General features: G+C 40.0%; 3 protein-coding genes across 3 annotated transcripts; 1 reads left to right on the top strand and 2 right to left on the bottom strand.

Moving 5' to 3' along the window:
* Positions 1-534: 534 nt before the first annotated feature.
* On the bottom strand, positions 535-5202 carry LOC144634861 (putative G-protein coupled receptor 45). Its single transcript, XM_078493906.1, has 2 exons — positions 5036-5202; positions 535-2509 (listed from the first exon to the last, which is right to left on the bottom strand). The coding sequence occupies exon 2, from the start codon at positions 2491-2493 to the stop codon at positions 1543-1545; it is 951 nt and encodes a 316-aa protein (XP_078350032.1). The 5' UTR covers positions 2494-2509; positions 5036-5202; the 3' UTR covers positions 535-1542.
* Positions 5203-7314: 2112 nt separating this feature from the next.
* Positions 7315-8382, bottom strand: LOC144636204 (melanocyte-stimulating hormone receptor-like). Its single transcript, XM_078495357.1, has one exon. The coding sequence runs from the start codon at positions 8353-8355 to the stop codon at positions 7417-7419; it is 939 nt and encodes a 312-aa protein (XP_078351483.1). The 5' UTR covers positions 8356-8382; the 3' UTR covers positions 7315-7416.
* Positions 8383-11271: 2889 nt separating this feature from the next.
* LOC144637194 (uncharacterized) lies at positions 11272-13337 on the top strand. Its single transcript, XM_078496326.1, has 2 exons — positions 11272-11500; positions 12814-13337. The coding sequence occupies exons 1-2, from the start codon at positions 11405-11407 to the stop codon at positions 13222-13224; spliced, it is 507 nt and encodes a 168-aa protein (XP_078352452.1). The 5' UTR covers positions 11272-11404; the 3' UTR covers positions 13225-13337.
* The last annotated feature ends 4448 nt before the right edge of the window (positions 13338-17785 follow it).

The following is a 17785-nucleotide window of genomic DNA, read 5'->3' as shown; positions in this document are numbered from 1 at the left end:
CTTCCAAACTCGTCTTGAAAAAGTTAATCAGTCTAAACTCCTCTTTTACTATCAAGCATTTATTTTCAGTGCACTTGGTAATTTAATCATAACAGCGAGGAAATCGTGCCATTTTTTATTAGCTGCAACTAATTTAATTAAAGGAGAGATTCGATTTCCTGTCATATATATTGCATTACTTATCGCACCTGACACAAAACCGAAATTTCTCTGATGAAAATTTCGAGCTGATGACAAGAACCTGCGTATACTTTAGTTAACGCGGCTCACAACCGAAGACGTCAAAACATTCCACAGTTCACTGAGATAGTTCTTTTACCCCTTACAACTTTGGTTCAGATTAATCCGTTTAATCCGTTTTCGACCAAAATAAAGTAACGTTTAAAGGAAAAAAAAGGAACTTTTTTGACTTAAGTAATCGTATGCATCAGATCAATGACTTTGTCAAAACCCTGATTATTATTTATTTTGAGGTCGAAAACGTTCAGGTTTTATTTTTCAATTTTAAAGTTTTTAATCAAATTTTCGCTTTGTGAATGTTTATCTTGTCGGTTATGTCCTCAATGTTTTCAATTCTGTCTCATCTGCCGATAAAACTATTTGTTATTTTCCTGCAGAGTTTCCTTTGTACGAAACTGGGGGAAATCCGCTCTATACTTTTTTAAAAGCATAGAAGAACATTTACAGTGTCTTTATTTAGTTAGTTACAAAGAAGGTGCATTATGTTGTGTAAAATGCTTATTGACCTATTCGACGGCAGGTCGACAACAAAATCCTGAAAAAGCCTGCTTGGTTAACCGAAATACCTGGGTAAAATAGGACATGTGTTTTTTAGAGTGACATATCTTACCTAAATTACCTTCAGCCTGTCATGATGAATAACGATTGTTTATTTTTGAAGCTTTTATCTTATCAATCCATCTGAAATTAAAAAGCAAAAACTGAATTTTGGACGTTTTGAAGCATTTACCAGCGGAAAAGGTCCACAATAGACTCACAATTACACAACAATAAAGATGGCATAACATATAATAAGCGCGTAAAGTTTGATCATTGTCGGCTTTCACCCGCGGGACTCTGAAAGCAAGACAACTAGGCAAATATAATACATTCGTGAGAATGAGGTGGTTTCATATGCAGTAAATTAAGGCTTTGTCATAAGCTTCTACAGTCAACCTTTTTTTGGAACCATCCGTTGTGACTAAACAAAAAGGTTTCGGTCTTCAAAAGTAACACTAACTCAAAATAAACTTTTCCTATGAGAGGTAAATAAGTTGAGGGTATTTTTCCGTATAGCTTAGCTAAAAGCACTAGTAGTGCATTAATTTTAACTTTGATCTTTCGTGTTTTTTTGTTGCCACTGTGTATAGGACCTGGAATAAAACGAATATAAAATTACATTTTTTTGCTTTATTCTCCGTCGTAACCGTCTACCTTCCCGTATCATTAATTCACTATACTATAAAAGTCATACAGTTTGAATTTAGCACTGTCATGAGAACTAAAGTAGTTTTTCCTTCCCGATATTTTGTTGAGTGCAGTTTAAGTCGATGAACAGCAAAGTACTTGTCTGATTGTGTCCTTCACTGCCCGTCTGACTTCTTTGATCTTCCAACAATAAAGAATCGGGTTTAATGATGAATTTGAGAAAACCAAGGTCGCCGTAAACTGTCTAGCAAGGACAGCAGCTGAAGTTATTCCAAAATGAGAGAGTAGAGCTTCCACTATGCCATGTGGTAGATAACAAATGATTAATGTCAGCTGCAGCCATACCGCACTATGCACTGCCTTTCTGTATCGCGCTATGTTCAGTGGAACTGCATGGCTAGGTTGCTGTTCTGGGTGTGGGTGAACATGATCTTGCACTTGAACTTGGTGACGATGGAGGGTGTGAAAAATCTTTGTATAGGATGAGATTGAGATTGATACGCAAAGTGTTACTATTATATAGCAATACGACAATGTTATCAGGTAATTAGAAAAGTAGATTGCTGCCGCAAAAATGGAAATGGCCCAAAAGACAGTTACTGTCAAAAACGTTCGATTCAAAGTTACAACCTGCCTGTATCGCAAGCCCAACAACAGGGCGAGAAGTCTGTCCACGCTTATTGCAGACAATGTTGGCAAAGACACTCCACACAGAATATATCCTGCTATAAGACTAGCGGCAAAGGTGTAGCGACAAACATCCCATCGTTCGTACAATAGGCTTATCTCATAAGCTGCATAAATAGGTTGTGCTATAAGACCAACACAGAGATCAGTTGTTGCCAGACAACGAAACAAGAGTTTGGACGGCGGATGAAGTGAAGACTCCTTGTGAAGGGCAACTAGAATCAGGGTATTTCCCAAAAAAGCAATGATGGACAGAAAAATATTGATCACCGAAAGAGAAGTCAACGGATGAGGCACTCCAACGGTTACAGCGGCTGAGCAAATCAGTTGGTGTAATAATTTTTGCGTTCCATCTCCAGAATGGTTTGATGCCACCATTGCCTGCAATAAAGAACTGTTGGTTTTAAACCTCTCCAAGTTATTAAACAGAACACGCTTACTATACACTGCCTCATAAAAATAGATACACGCTCTATTACATTTCTCTTTTGTCGTGATCTTTTTAATAACTATCTGTAAAAACTGTTTATTTTATAGCAATAAGGTTGAAGTAGCTAGAAATGACAGATTTTACTTACTTTTTTTAACAGAATTTAAAACCTAAAAATTTTAAAATTAAATAAAAAACGCTTTAAACTGTTCCACTAGAATACCTATTTCCGAGAAGACGTCTGAGTAGAATTTATATCAGCAATTTTTAAGAGCATTTCGGGCAAGGCAACATAGGCCAATTTACTAGCACAATTTAACTAATCCACCTCACTGCGGCTTCTTACGTATGATGCTTAGATAGAGACAAGTGGTGAGGGTGGCTTAAGCAATTAAATAGATTTCACTTAGCACCAATGTATGGAAAATTACGTTCTCGTATTGGGCTGTTGGCGGAAATTTAATTTATTTCTGTCGCACGCTGTTCAGTCTGATTATATAAGTTTGCTTTGTTTATATTTGGTAAAAACAGGTGAAAAAGAGACTCACCAAACATCAAACACTGGGCAACCACTAAAAATGTAAGTTTTAGAATAAAACAAAAAGTTAAGACAACGTTAGCTCCGTGTTCCGTTTTTTAGCTATTATATCTTTAATAATAATTTAAGATATCTTTTAGATATTTTAGATCATTTGCGAACTTTTAAAGTTTTCGGGTTGTAGATGTTTTTGAATTTTTAATATCATCATTCAGAAATCTTCGCGATCCTAAGATCACCATGTATATGTGTAAACCTCTCTAAGTTATAAATCTTGGTAACAATTATTTATGAAAACAGTTAATCTTATAGTAATAACGTAGAAGTTGCTAGAAATTACACATTTCACCTGGTCAGTTTAGCAGAATTTAAAAATTAAAAGTTCAAAAGTAAAGAAAAATCGCTTGAAACTCTTCCGTTAGAAATTTTCATTTTGTCATTCTCAAAATACGGAAAGCAGAGTTGACGTTGTCAGTCGTAACGTTTTATTTTACTCTAAGAATTAAATTTGTAGTGGCTGGGTAGTGATTGATGTTTGGTGAGTCTCCTTTTAGTTTCACCTGTCTTCACCAAACATAGATTTACATAATGGAACTGACCTGCGTGTCACAGAAATTAATTAAACTTCTGCTAGCCGCCCAATAAGAGAACGTAAATTTCACCGGTGCTAAGTGAAATCTATTTAACTGTGTTAGCCTTCCAAACAACTTGTCTCTAAGCTTGATACCTAACAGGGCAGTAAGAATTAAGGCTAAAGAGAACTTCTGCTAAAAATATTGGCCTTTTTTCCTTGCCGGTAGTGCTCTTAAAAAAGGCCAAAATAAATTATACCCAAAAGTCTTTTTTCGGAAAATAGGTATTCTACTCATACTCTGCTCGGTGAAATAGCATATATAATATCATAGGTGACAAATTACTCCTTAATTTTGGCGCGAAATTTCAACGTTAATTTATAATTTCACATGTGAAATTATAAAATTGCCATGGCAACGTAGTTAGCGGCAAGATGGCGTCCGGAATAAAAGATGTTTTAAAGCTTAAACTTTGTACATTTTCGCTTAAATTTCATCTTAGCCAGCTAGCCTTGGCCATGTAATAAAACTTTTGATGATATTTTATATTTCAAAACGTCAAAACGACTTCAAGACTTAAGCCAATTACATAAATGGCATCGAGCGGATTTTTGAGCGTTTTACACGGGCGCCGTTTTCAGTTCATTCAAGACGAACTATGGACATAATGTGAGAAATAATTGACAGGTTGATTTATCTATGAAACTTTTTGTAAACGGCAAAAAGGAATCTCTGAAAGGTTTTATTCAAAGACTAAAAAACCTTGCGAACTTAAGCAAAATGTTATGTTTTCAACTTTTCAAAGCTCAGAGTTCGCGATGCAATGTACCAGTCAAAAACACCTAAGATTGCAAGCGTAATTTGTCACCTATGATGAATTTGAGTGCTTTTGGCAACGTTTAGAGCAAATCGTCGTCAACACACTAAAGCGTTGATGCATTTTCATTGACAATTATATAAACTATGCCTAACGGAGTTCGAGCCTTTAGCCCTCAGGCCAAAAATAACGGTACCAATTTCTGTGAAAAGGCATTACATTAACTGAATCATAATTAACGTCTTTTATAATTACCGCCAAGTTAACCATGGTAACGGAACATCTGCGTGAAATATTTTCAAACTGTTTACTCAAACATCGTGAGAGATTTAAAAGCCAAGAATTTACCAGTAGAACTAGTTGTACTATATTTAAGTTCAGCTTTTCAGTGCAAAAACAAAACAGTTAGAAAACAATAAATCTATATGATTAAGTAGACTGACAGCAAGCGCGAACCATGAGCGTTACCGATAAAAGCAATTAAAAAATCAATTATTTCAAGGATATCACTGACATAATGCTAGAAAGTAGAATATAAAGTACTAACCTTAATGGCGAAAAACAGCAGGTTTGCTTTGTGTCACGGAAAGGGGATTGCCGGTTACAAACTGTTTTCAACGCCTGACTCTAGAAAGCTGGTACACAAACTAAGAGTCAACTTAGAACGAACGCCTCTCAACAGATTACAACATCTGCTGGCACCTTATAAACGACTAATTCACGACGTTAACAAAACCGACCGACGGACCTCAAACAAAAAGACTTAATTTGACAAGCAATAGACGAATCGAGACTGACCAATTACTGTCGATAAACGTTTCACGAGTCTTACAGCCAATAACATCACGGCAAAACCGACCAATCATCTTCGACTCGCAGACCTGATTAAAGACTGAGGCAGTATCATGAGAATCACTTCGAAAACTCAAAAGTCAAAATAAATATTTACATTAATGAAATCCTTAAAATAATGGTCTAGCTTTGTTAAAAATGACTATAACAGTCCACTTAAGTAACAAATGAGATATTATCATATGCTATACAGGCATGAGATTTAAGTCAAAAATTGAAAACGTCTGGCGGACGCTTTCAAACTCTGCCTATGTGTCTTGGATAAATCGCTAAAAACTAATCACACTTTGCTCTCCTTTGAATGATTCACTTAATAGCTTTACCTTGGTGTTCTAGGCGCATCTCGTGAATGAGCGAAGCTATTTAGTCAAAATTTAAGCTCTGTTATGGCCACAAATGAATCAAAATCCCCCTTCAAACGTCATCGGCTGACAATAACATTTTAACTTGACTCTGAAGATGAATTGTCCTAATAGGTTGTTGAAACGTCAGTCATCAAAACTGCTCAGAACTTCCCTCAAACAGATGATCACACTATAAAATCTTAACCTTGTGCTGGGACTGAACCACCATTCCTTTGGCACAGGTGGCTTAAAACCTTAATAATATTGTCTCGCAACTCTCATTTCTTTCATATTCAAAATCATTAAGATCGTAATTTACATCTTTTAAGGTCTTTGTCATCGTAAGAGATCATTTGGATCATCAAGAACATCAGAGACATTATGCACATTGTTAGTTCATTTATATCTTTAAATTAGACTTTAAGATATCTTTTAGATCATCAGAGAACTTTTAAACTTTTCGGGTTGTCGATCTTTTAAAGTTTTAATATCATCACTGAAAGACCATCAAGATCCGTAACATCATAAGAGATCTTTCAAATTACTTACATGTAAGTTCACCGAAGCTCGTTTACAGAAATGAAAGCAATTGAGATATTTTGGATTTATTGGATCGTGATCGAGATCCAATAGATGTGTCTCTCTATAGATTGTTTGAGATTTTGCGTAAAGCAATTCAGTCGTAAAACTTAGAAAGATGGCTGGAAGTACCGTCGAGACAAAAATAATATTTTATATTAACGTACTGACTAATAGCAAGCTTGACCAATAGCAAGCGGGCAAAATATATTTTATGAAAAGCGTCAAAGTCACAACCTCTGGGCTAATTAAAAAAAAACTGGACCGAAGTTTTGATAAAATTTATTAACTATAAGCCTTCTGGTGTCTCGGTCCAATTCACTAGTGACGAATTTTAAACATGGCCAATCTATTAAAAAAAGGTCAACCTCTTCCCCCCTCCTGTGGAAGAGGGGCCTAGGGGATGAGTGATTATACATCGTGAAATCAGTATTTATTTGGTAGATAGCCTGGAGCTTGCTGAACAAGATAAGATGGCTAATAGTTGTTAATGACGTCATAGGACGTCATTAAATCCGCCATTTTGGAATTCACTATTTTTTATGACATCAAAAACAGCAAGAATCTATAAAAATGTTTGTAAACAATAATGGGTTTGTAAAACTGAACTAATACTACAAAATTGACGACAAAGCGTGAATAACGTTTGAAAGAAATTTGGGTTAAAATGATTAGTTGCCATGATGAAGTCATGGATGAAGGAAAAGCAGTTTTTACAGCGAAATGTACCCAAGGGATGTCTGGAGGAGCCACTAAAAGTATTAGCATCCTTAGGTAAAAACCACTTTTGCAAGCTCTAAAAAAATCTCATGGGGGTGGGGAGCATCGCCCTTACCATTCTTGCACGATGCAGGTTAATGCTTATATAATGTTGAATGTTTACTTACCCTTGCCAAAAAAAATAACGTGTAGTTGACAGATAACTCGCTTTCCTTTAGTGTGTTAACTGTCCTAAATTGCAATGTTAGTAGTGTTTTAAAGAGAGGGACTGGAATCGAATTACAAAATTAATAATAACGCATAATTAATTTGCTTTACTCCATATATTGTGGAGACGTGATCGCGTGTTACAGATACATTGTTACATACAGGTATACTACATACTTATAGCATTTGCCAAAAATAAGATGAGTTGATAAATCATAACATACTCAATACAAAACTCATCTCTATGTGCAGAACAGTTGTCTGATGGTGTCCTTGACCGCTTGTCTCACTTCTGTGATCTTCCAGCAATATAGAATCGGGTTTAATGTTGAATTTAGGTAAACCAGTGTCATTGAAAATTGTCTGAGCAGAATAACAGATGAAGATTGTCCAGTGTGAGTCGACAAAGCAGTGACTATTCCATGTGGTAGATAGCAAAGAACTAATGTCAACTGCAACCACAGTGCACTGGACACTGCCTTCCTATATCGTGCTATGTTAAGCGGTGAAATTGGCTGATTTGGTTGTCCCTCGTGAATCTGGTTTTGCACTTGAATTTGGTGATGACGAAGAGTAAGGAAAATCTTCGTATAAGAGAGGACTGAGGTCACTAGACTTACAGCTATAACTATATGGCTATACCAAATAGTTATACGGTAATTTCTCAAGTACATCATTGCACAAACAGTGGACACAGTCCAAAAAGTAATTATAATAACACATGACCTTTTCAGGGACACAGTTTGTCTGTACCTCAGCCCCAACAACAAGGCGAGAAGTCTGTCCACGCTAATTGCACTCAGTGTCAACAAAGACATTCCACACAAAAGATAACTTGCTATGAAACTTGAGAATAACGCATTGTAGCATGTATTCCAATTTTCGTTTACTGCAGACATCCAGTAGGTAATAGCGAGAGGCTCTGAGATGATACCAACGAACAGATCAGATGTAGCCAAGCAACAAAGCAAGAGTTTCGATGGCGCATGAAGGGACGACTCCTTGTAAAGGGCAGCTAGGATCAGAGTATTCCCCAGAGTTGTAGTTATGGTAAGAAAAACGTGTAACACTGAAAGAAATATCAACTGGCCGTGCATTGAAGCTGTTACACCTGGTGAGCAAAACAACTTTTCGTATGTTTCATGCTTTGCATCTCCAGTGAAGTTTGTCAAAATTGCCATCTTTTCGATGGTCTGTAGTTGTAATAACTGCCGAATTTCCTTATTGGTGTTTGCTTAGTACGAACTTTATGTCACTGCTTCAGAACGAAAAACAATTCGAACACCTGACTTGGTGCAATTTACGTCCGCAAACATGTCAAATTAAAATCATCTCGATGAACATCAGTTCTCGTAAGTATGCAATTTTAAAGAATACTGGTTGCAAAAAGAAAAAATATACTGGATGTGTTTCCTTGCAAGATCTTACTGTTCGAATGGGAAAGTACAAAAACTCAGCTATAACTGCTGATCACTTTATGGAAATTAATTTATTGAGTAGAATTGAACGTTGAATATTGGTAAGTTAGGTTTATCGGATGTTAATAAAAGCGGTTCTTCACTAAATAAATATATGTTATTTGCCGGTCAGGAGGTCCGTAAATATATTTACTAAAGCCATTGTCACAATTAAAGTAAAATATATTAGAAAAAAGGAAAGATCTACTGAAGCTGGATGTCTTTAGTTACAACTGAAGTTTCTAAATTCAGGAGCATCGTAGCTAGCCCAGATTCTTTCACACTGTTGGCTGGTTGGTTAGTCGTTGGTCGGTGGTTTGTAAGCATTTGCTGCAATTTGTCTGCTGACCAGCAGACAGTATGAGTGAGAGGTGTAGTAAGGCGGGTGTATAAAGGCGGCCTTTTTAATTTAAATCGGTTTAAAGAGAAAACAAAAAACAAAGAGACAAACTGCGGCTAACAACACTGTGTTAATAGAACTCGAACAGTACTGTCAACCTATAAAAATCGCCAGCTCCCAGCTTGAAAAAGAGGGAATCATGTATCAGTGTGTGTCGACATTGACTGTCGTTCTCTGCTGCATCTACCACCCGTATCACGGGTTCTAAATGGGTTAAGCCCGAGTCCTCTAAATTAGAAAACAACGGATGCCACGCTTCTTAAATGATCATTTGTGGCAGCTTACATGACAATGAATGCAATTATCAGGATTAAATCCAAAATGGCGGACGGGGTTTGATTAAAGCCAAGAATTATTGTCTTATATCATGAAGCGCTTCAAGCGAGATCGAGCACACCAATGTATACCTGCCTGAAGTATGCAACTGATGATGATGAAATCGACTAATACAGAAAGAAATTATGTGGAGCGCATTGAGAGATTGCCTGTTAAATACGGAAATCGAAACTCGTTTCTTCCGATAGAACTGTACGTGTCTGGTGCGGGTTTAGTGCCATCAAACTGCAGCCGAGGCAAAGTGCACCTTCTGCGGGCCTCAAGTCTACTTACAGTACTTATATCCACAGGCGGCCCAGACGTTGTATTCGATCAACGTGATACCTTATTGTTACTTATTTTCGCGGGACTTAATTTTCGCGATTTTCGCGATTTTCAAAAAATCGCGAAATTAAAGACCCGCGAAAATTAATTCTAAACGATTTCTATTGTATTTTTTATGCTAATTACGTATTTTTGGCCAAATCGCGAAAATTAAGTCTCGCGAAATATTCCTGTTGCATTTTCACGTATATTGATGTTGACGATTGCGTTACGTTTTCAGCCGTAAGACAGAAAAAAGAATTGAAATAAAAATAGCTTACCTCTAACGATAGGTAAGCCATTTTTATTTTTTTTCCTTTACAAATGTAGTATTTAGAGCAATTTTCAAAGCTTTTTCATACATTGTCTCAAACAGCTGAACTATTGTGCGTATTATATGTCACGTTGATCGAATACAACGCCTGGGCCGTCTGTGCTTATGTCTTGACTGTTCCAAAAGCCTCCACAGCCATTAAGTGTTTTGTTATATAGCACGACGAAGCTAGGTCAATACTGCAATGTTACCCGTTCTGACGTCAGAGATTTTGCAATGTTGTCCGCTCAGAGACTTTTGGCGGGAAACAGTTTTTATTGTTAGATGCCATGTCACCTCGAAATAGCCAATAAGAGCGCGCGCTGTTGGGGAATAACACTTACCATGTGCTGAAACTATGGAAAGTAACTTCCATTTCGAAAAATTGTATTTACGTTTTTATATTTTTGATTTAATGAATGTTTTTTATGATCTCATATAAAATGAATTTAATTAAACAAAATGGCAACTGAATTATATTTTCTTCCTTATTAATACTTGTGATGGAGTAACATTTCGCAAATGCAATGGAAAAGGGGAAAAATGACAGCCAATTTTAATATGTTCCCCCGAGAATACTGTAGTAAGATTTTTAGAACCTCGGAAACGTAATTTTAAGGCTTTCTGGGATGTCCCCCTCACAGAACATATCCCCCTTTAAAGCTATTTTTTGGCATGACCCCCTCTAAATCCAACCAGCCCGCTTTCGCCCCACCTCCCCCCCCCTCTTTCCCCGCACCTCAATATTAAATGAACACCTTGGGCTTCAACAAAAACAATTTCATTTTCATCTGTCTGGTAGTTGACACACTACGATTTTTATTTGTTATATTTAAGTAGCCTTTCGTAAAGACACCACGCGGGAACATATTGTCCAAAGTAACAAAAATGCGTATGATGCTATATTAAAGGACCGTGAAACCAAAAACCAACCCCTATCCCATGGCCCATGGTACATACTTTATGGCTTTTTAGGGACGGACCATTATTTTTTTTTTAAATAATGGTCCGTCCCTTAAGTGCCCATCTTCCTGTCAGCGATTTCTTCACCTCCAAGATTCCTTTTAATCGCTTGATTTGAATGATTACAGTGTTTAATTTTTCTCTTTTGCAATACCAAAAATTGGTATAGCAAAATTTAAATAAATGTACAAGTACAAACGAATTATTTTTATGTCAGTCGACCTTTCTATTGTTACAGGTTTACGTATTTCCGGTTGCGCAATTTGATTTTGAGGAATGCCAGGTTTCGTCACGTGCTAATGTCTTCGAGCGAGAAGAACAGAAATCCTTCGCTATATACACTATATACAGTATATAGTGTCAACAGTGGCAATTTTGATTTTCTCAGTGGAGCGTCATAAGCAGAAAAGCGATCTTCCCAGTTGAGTTTGTCCTATAAATTGACCTATAAGTGTCAAATGGCGCCTGTATCAAAGAAAGGAAAGCCCGGTAAGCTACATGATGGCGTCTACAGAAGACAAAAGAGGAGGAGTTGTCGCAAAACCGTCTACAGTGTAAGAAGCCTCGCTTGCACTTTATTTAGATACCTTCTTTTTTAATTATTGTTGACAAAATTTTGTTGAGTTTATTTACATACCCTTTACAGGCCGCCCAGACGTTGTGTTCGATCAACGTGACATATTGATGTTGGCGATTGCGTTACGTTTTGAGCCCTGAGACAATGTATGAGAATGCTTCCTCTTGCATTATTTTCACTGTAGTTTGACTTTTCTGTGTTTCTAGTGTGGGTTTTAAGCTGTTTAGGCGAGTTACACTTTAGGGGAAGCAAAACAAACGAAAGTATAACACGCCTAAACGGCTTAAAATGAATGAATGATATAGGTGCTTATATAGCGCATTAGAATTATGGGATGAGACCGGACATCAGCATATCAGGCGCCTTTGGCAGCCGCTATCCGTCCATGTGTATGATCTCACCCCACCACCCAACCCATAGAATAGAACAGACCACAACACCGGGAACTCCATGCCCTACTCTTTACGATGAGTGTGTGGGTTCTTTAACGTCCCCTGCTGATTATAACACTGAAGAAGCAGGAGACAGGGCCTACGGTTTATCGTCCTTATCGAGAAGACTAGAACGTCTAACCATTTGCAGATGTAATTACAAAGGCAGCACGTTCTCCTCAATTATTTTAAGACCCTGAGTGTTGGTCCGGTCTGGGAGTCGAACCCGAGACCTCCCGCACGGCAGTTCGGCGCTCTACCAACTGAGCTAACCGGTTGGCGGTCAATGCAAGACAATCAAATGAAAGCCAAATTTATTTCAATTCTTTTCCACATGCAGTATTAAGAGCAACTTTTGAAGCATTGTCATACATTGTCTTACATCAGTATGTCACGTTGATCAAATACAACGTCTGGGCCGCCTGTGGTTTAATTTATTCCAGTTTCAATTTCCCCCCTCGATTATTTTAATAGCAATTTTTCTCCGTCGGTCATGGGAAGCTCCTACAGTCATGTTTATTTAAGAAACAAAAAAGTAACGCAGTACATGCACGTTGTTTGCCGACCATATGTTATGATAAAACTTGAAACAAAAACTGCGCATTTTGTACTGCAATTGCAACTAGGTGGATACGAAAAAAGAGCTTCTTGTTTTAAGGAAAAAGGAAAAAATAACTTGAAAACTGTCTTACGTTACATTACTCAGACGTACTCTGGTCACGTCAATGAAATGTGTCATGGTGATATATCGTCACACTACACAGCGAAAGTAGATGCAAATGGTTATTGCGTTGTTACTGATATTTTTTGAGGCACTTCAATGCATAATTAATTTTTTTATTATTATTATTACCACTAGGTGAAGATAAAATGCAAGTCAAATGAAGGAATTTGCAAGGTGGAAAATTGTAAGAAAAGGGGGCAATTCTTTAAACGGCTCGACAAGCACCTGGTGAGGGCTCATCCACAAGTAACAGAACGAGAGCACAGTACCCTCCCAAGTGTGCCTATGAGAGAAGCCACTCATATGCGTTATCGTATAAAAGAGGAATGTGGACTTTGCGGGAAAACACTTTTGCTTCGCCCACACCTCAAAAAGGCACATAAAGTAAATACGTGGGATGAGTATATACAAAAACTTAAAAAACTAAAAGGAAGGAAAAAGATTCAGATAACGCCGACCGTGGAAAACTCCGAGACTCCCGCCGGAGGATTAAATTCTTTGTTGAAGCAAATTACCCAAGTGGCCGCTACAGATAATACAAAATAATACAAAATTAAAAAAAAAACTCTCTATAGCTTTCATTTATAATATAAAAGTCACACTTCAACTAATGCTTTTACTCATTTCTGTCATGTTTGTAATGACCCAAGTACGTATACGTCCCCCTCTCCACCTCTCCCCTCCACCCCCCCGTATATAACCTCGGACGCTGCACACACTGTGGAGTCCTGGGACTAGTAGAGTCGTCACGTGACAAGAAGGCCGTGTACGATCGAGTTAGTTGAGTTCTTGCCATGTGAGTGTTGTAACTCGGAGTTTACACACTGTTTTCTGTATTAAATACACCACATTTTTGGCGACGAGGAACGTGATCGAATACCACGACCAGGTAGACTAGAGTGAAGCGAAGTCTACACGGAAAATGCCTACATTTGGGAAATTAGACGAATACAACGAAACGGAAGATTGGCGCCATTACACAGAGCGTGTAAATCACTTTTTTGAAGCAAACGAGATAACCGATCCGGACAAAAAAAGATCCATTTTCCTGGTTAGCGTGGGAGCCAAAACCTACAAGCTTATACGAAGTCTGGTCGCTCCGGAGGACCCGAAGACCAAAACCTATGAGGATTTAGCGAAACTCGCCCAGGAACATTTCATGCCAAAGCCTTCCGCTATTGTACAACGATTCAAGTTTAACACTCGCACTCAACAACCAGGTGAGACAATTGCCATGTTTTTAGCTGAGTTGAGGCACCTGACCGAACACTGTGAATTTGGGGCAACATTAGATGAAATGCTACGTGATCGGCTTGTGTGTGGTGTTCACGACATCAGAATACAGCGTCGTTTACTAGCCGAACCGAAATTAACCCTGAAGCGAGCGCTCGATCTGGCTCTCGCCATTGAGGCCGCGGATAAGGATGCCTCGGAGATACAAAAGGGGGACCCTCAGGAAGGGGATACTTCGCTCAACAAAGTCGATTTTAAAGTGGAAAAGGGTGGCGAAGTTAATTGTTATCGCTGTGGCGGTAATCACTACCCCAAAAGCTGTCATTTTAAGGATGCGAAATGTTATGCTTGTGGAAAGTTGGGTCACCTATCTCGAGTGTGCCAGAACAAAAAGAAAGGGAAACTACCACCTCCTAGTACTAATAAGAAGTCAGACACCCCACAGGATACCCATCTCCTAGAGGGGGGAGAGGAGGCAATGGGGAGAGAACAGGGTGTGGGTGCATATTCTTTGTTTACCCTTGGCGGTAAACGACCTTTGCCATACAAAGTACAGCTTAGTGTTGGTGGGCAAGCACTAGAAATGGAAGTTGACACAGGGGCTTCATTGTCAGTGATAAGTGAAGGCACCTACAGACACCTTGTCTCACAAAACGGGGCACCGCCACTGGAGAAATCAGGAATTGTCCTTCGTACATACACTGGGGAAGAGGTCAAGCCCGAAGGGGTGTGTACAGTTGATGTACATTATGAAGGGGGCGAATACTCCTTGCCATTGTTAGTTGTAAGTGGAGAAGGCCCAGCTCTGTTGGGGAGGAATTGGCTGGAAGAAATTAAGCTAAATTGGCCAAGGATTAAGCAACTTACTTCGCATGACAAGCGACTTGGAGAGATTTTGCAGAAACATGCACAGCTATTTGGGGAGGGTCTGGGGACCCTACAGGGGACAAAGGCCAAGATCCATGTGGACCCCACAGCCACCCCCATTTTCCATAAAGCCAGACCAGTGCCATATGCTCTCGGGGAGAAAATTGAGCAAGACCTGGAAAGACTTGAGAAGGCAGGAACCATTGAACCCGTTCAATATTCCGAGTGGGCCACACCCATTGTCCCAGTTATGAAAAGTGATGGCACAGTAAGAGTCTGTGGAGATTACAAGCTTACCGTCAATAAGGTCTCGAAATTGGATGGCTACCCTATCCCCAAGCTCGATGATCTATACACAAAGTTGGCTGGGGGTCAAACGTTTACTGAGTTAGACTTGAGCCATGCTTATGAGCAGATGCTTGTGGATGAGAACTCAAGGGAGTTTTTGACAATTAACACCCATAAAGGCCTTTTTAGATATAACCGCCTCCCGTATGGGGTCTCTTCAGCGCCCGGCATCTTCCAGAGAACCATGGAGGGTTTGCTGCAAGGAATACCTTCGACAGGAGTCTTGCTAGATAATATCCTCATCACAGGGCCCAGCACGGAAGAGCACCTAGACAACATCGAGAAAGTTTTGGGACGCCTTTCTGATGCCGGCTTGCGGCTCAAAGCTGAAAAGTGCCAATTTATGAAGCCCGTTTTGGAGTGCCTGGGGCACCGCATTGACGCAGAAGGGTTCCATCCAGTTGAAGCAAAGGTGAAGGCCATCAAGGAGGCCCCAACCCCAACCAATCCCTCTGAGCTGAAGTCCTTTCTAGGGATGCTTAACTTCTATGGCAAGTTCATGCCCGACCTATCGTCCACCCTGGAGCCACTGCACGAGCTTCTGAGGAAAGATATCTGTTGGAAATGGGGTACAGAGCAACAAGAGGCGTTTGATAAGGCCAAGAATCGACTTCAATCATCAGATGTACTCGTGCATTATGATCCTGAGAAAGAGTTGGTGGTATCTTGTGATGCTTCACCCTATGGTATTGGGGCAGTGCTGGCCCATGTTATGAAAGATGGCTCAGAGAAACCAGTTGCATATGCCTCACGAACACTCTCCACAGCAGAGAGGAACTATGGCCACCTAGATAAAGAGGCACTAGCTGTAGTTTTTGCCGTGAAGAAGTTCCATCAATTTCTTTTTGGACGTCATTTCAAGGTCTACACAGATCACAAACCACTTTTGGGGCTGCTTAACCCTGAACGAGCCACACCTCTAATGGCCTCAAATAGGATGCAGCGATGGGCATTGACTTTGCTTGCGTATGAGTATGAGCTTATTTATCGCCCTGGTGAAGAGAATGGAAACGCAGACGCCCTCAGTCGTCTACCCCTTCCAGTTGCTCCAGAGACCACGCCCATCCCAGGGGACATTGTACACCTTCTAGAGACCATCAACACCAGCCCAGTGGATGCCACTAAAGTGAAGTTGTGGACAGCCCGTGATCCAGTACTTTCTCAAGTTATGCAGTTCGTCCTTCACGGATGGCCCATGGCAGTCGAAGAAGAAGCCCTGAAGCCTTATTTTGCTAGAAGAGAGGAATTGAGTGTACATGCTGGCTGCTTACTTTGGGGATCCCGGGTCGTGATACCCCCACAGGGGAGAGAGGAAGTGTTGAACATACTACATGAGTCCCACCCCGGTATTGTTAGAATGAAAAGCCTAGCTAGGAGCTATGTGTGGTGGCCGAAAATGGACTCACGTTTGGAGGAAAAGGTGAAAAGCTGTGTTACCTGCCAAAGCCACCAAAAGAAGCCACCCAGTTCACCGTTGCACCCTTGGGAATGGCCAGGCCGCCCTTGGTCTCGAGTACATGTAGATTATGCCGGTCCTTTTATGGGCAAGATGTTTCTCCTAATTATTGATGCGCATTCTAAATGGATGGATATCCATTGTGTGAATTCTGTCACTTCCAGCGCAACCATTGAAAAGCTGAGGACAACCTTCGCTTCACACGGCCTACCAGAGATTGTAGTGTCAGACAATGGGTCCAATTTTGTTAGCAGCGAGTTCAAGTCATTTCTACAGAAAAATGGCATCAAGCACATTACCTCTGCGCCTTATCACCCATCATCAAATGGCCTCGTAGAACGAGCGGTGCAGACGTTTAAGCAAGGGATGAAGAAGCAAGGTGATGGTACTGTCGAGACCAAGTTAGCTCGGTTCCTATTAAGTTATCGTATTACCCCCCAAAGCACCACGGGTGAGTCTCCTGCTCAGTTACGCTGGGGACGAAGTCTGAGGTCACATCTCGATCTGCTGCGACCAGATGTAGCGGCAAGGGTACATGCAGCACAGTCAAGACAGAAGATACAGCATGATCAGCATAGCCGAATGCGTCAAGTGGAAGTCGGCGATTCAGTGAATGTTCGAAACTACTCCAGAGGCCCCAAGTGGATTCCAGGAACTATCATCCAGGAAACTGGTCCTTTGTCTGCGAGAGTTGAGTTGGAAGATGGAACTGTGGTTCGAAGACACCACGATCAACTAGTTGCTCGACCTACAGAAAGTTTCAACCCTGGTGTCACATTACCAATTACTAGCCCATTGCAGCAGGAAGGTGTGGATCCAGAGATAATCGTACCTGATGTAAATGACCCCGAGGTTGCCCATGGAGACAGAGAACCACCCAGTGCAACAATGGTTCGGGACTCGGGGCCAACTACCCCTGTCAGGCGATACCCAGCGAGGAATAGAAACCCCCCGCAGCGTTTTTACTAATGGACTCATTCCCTCCCCCGTGAACAGTTTTAAGTTTTAGGGCAGAGGCGTTAATTTTTTTTTTTCTCGTTGACGTTTGTTTTCTTGCTTGTTTAAGAACTTGGGGGGGAGGAATGTGGAGTCCTGGGACTAGTAGAGTCGTCACGTGACAAGAAGGCCGTGTACGATCGAGTTAGTTGAGTTCTTGCCATGTGAGTGTTGTAACTCGGAGTTTACACACTGTTTTCTGTATTA

This window comes from Oculina patagonica, chromosome 13, assembly GCF_052425735.1.
Source record: "Oculina patagonica isolate OP01 chromosome 13, crgOcupat, whole genome shotgun sequence".
Lineage (NCBI taxonomy): Eukaryota > Metazoa > Cnidaria > Anthozoa > Scleractinia > Oculinidae > Oculina > Oculina patagonica.
The sequence above is the reverse complement of the archived record's forward strand: the minus strand, read 5'-3'. Positions and strand labels throughout refer to the sequence as shown.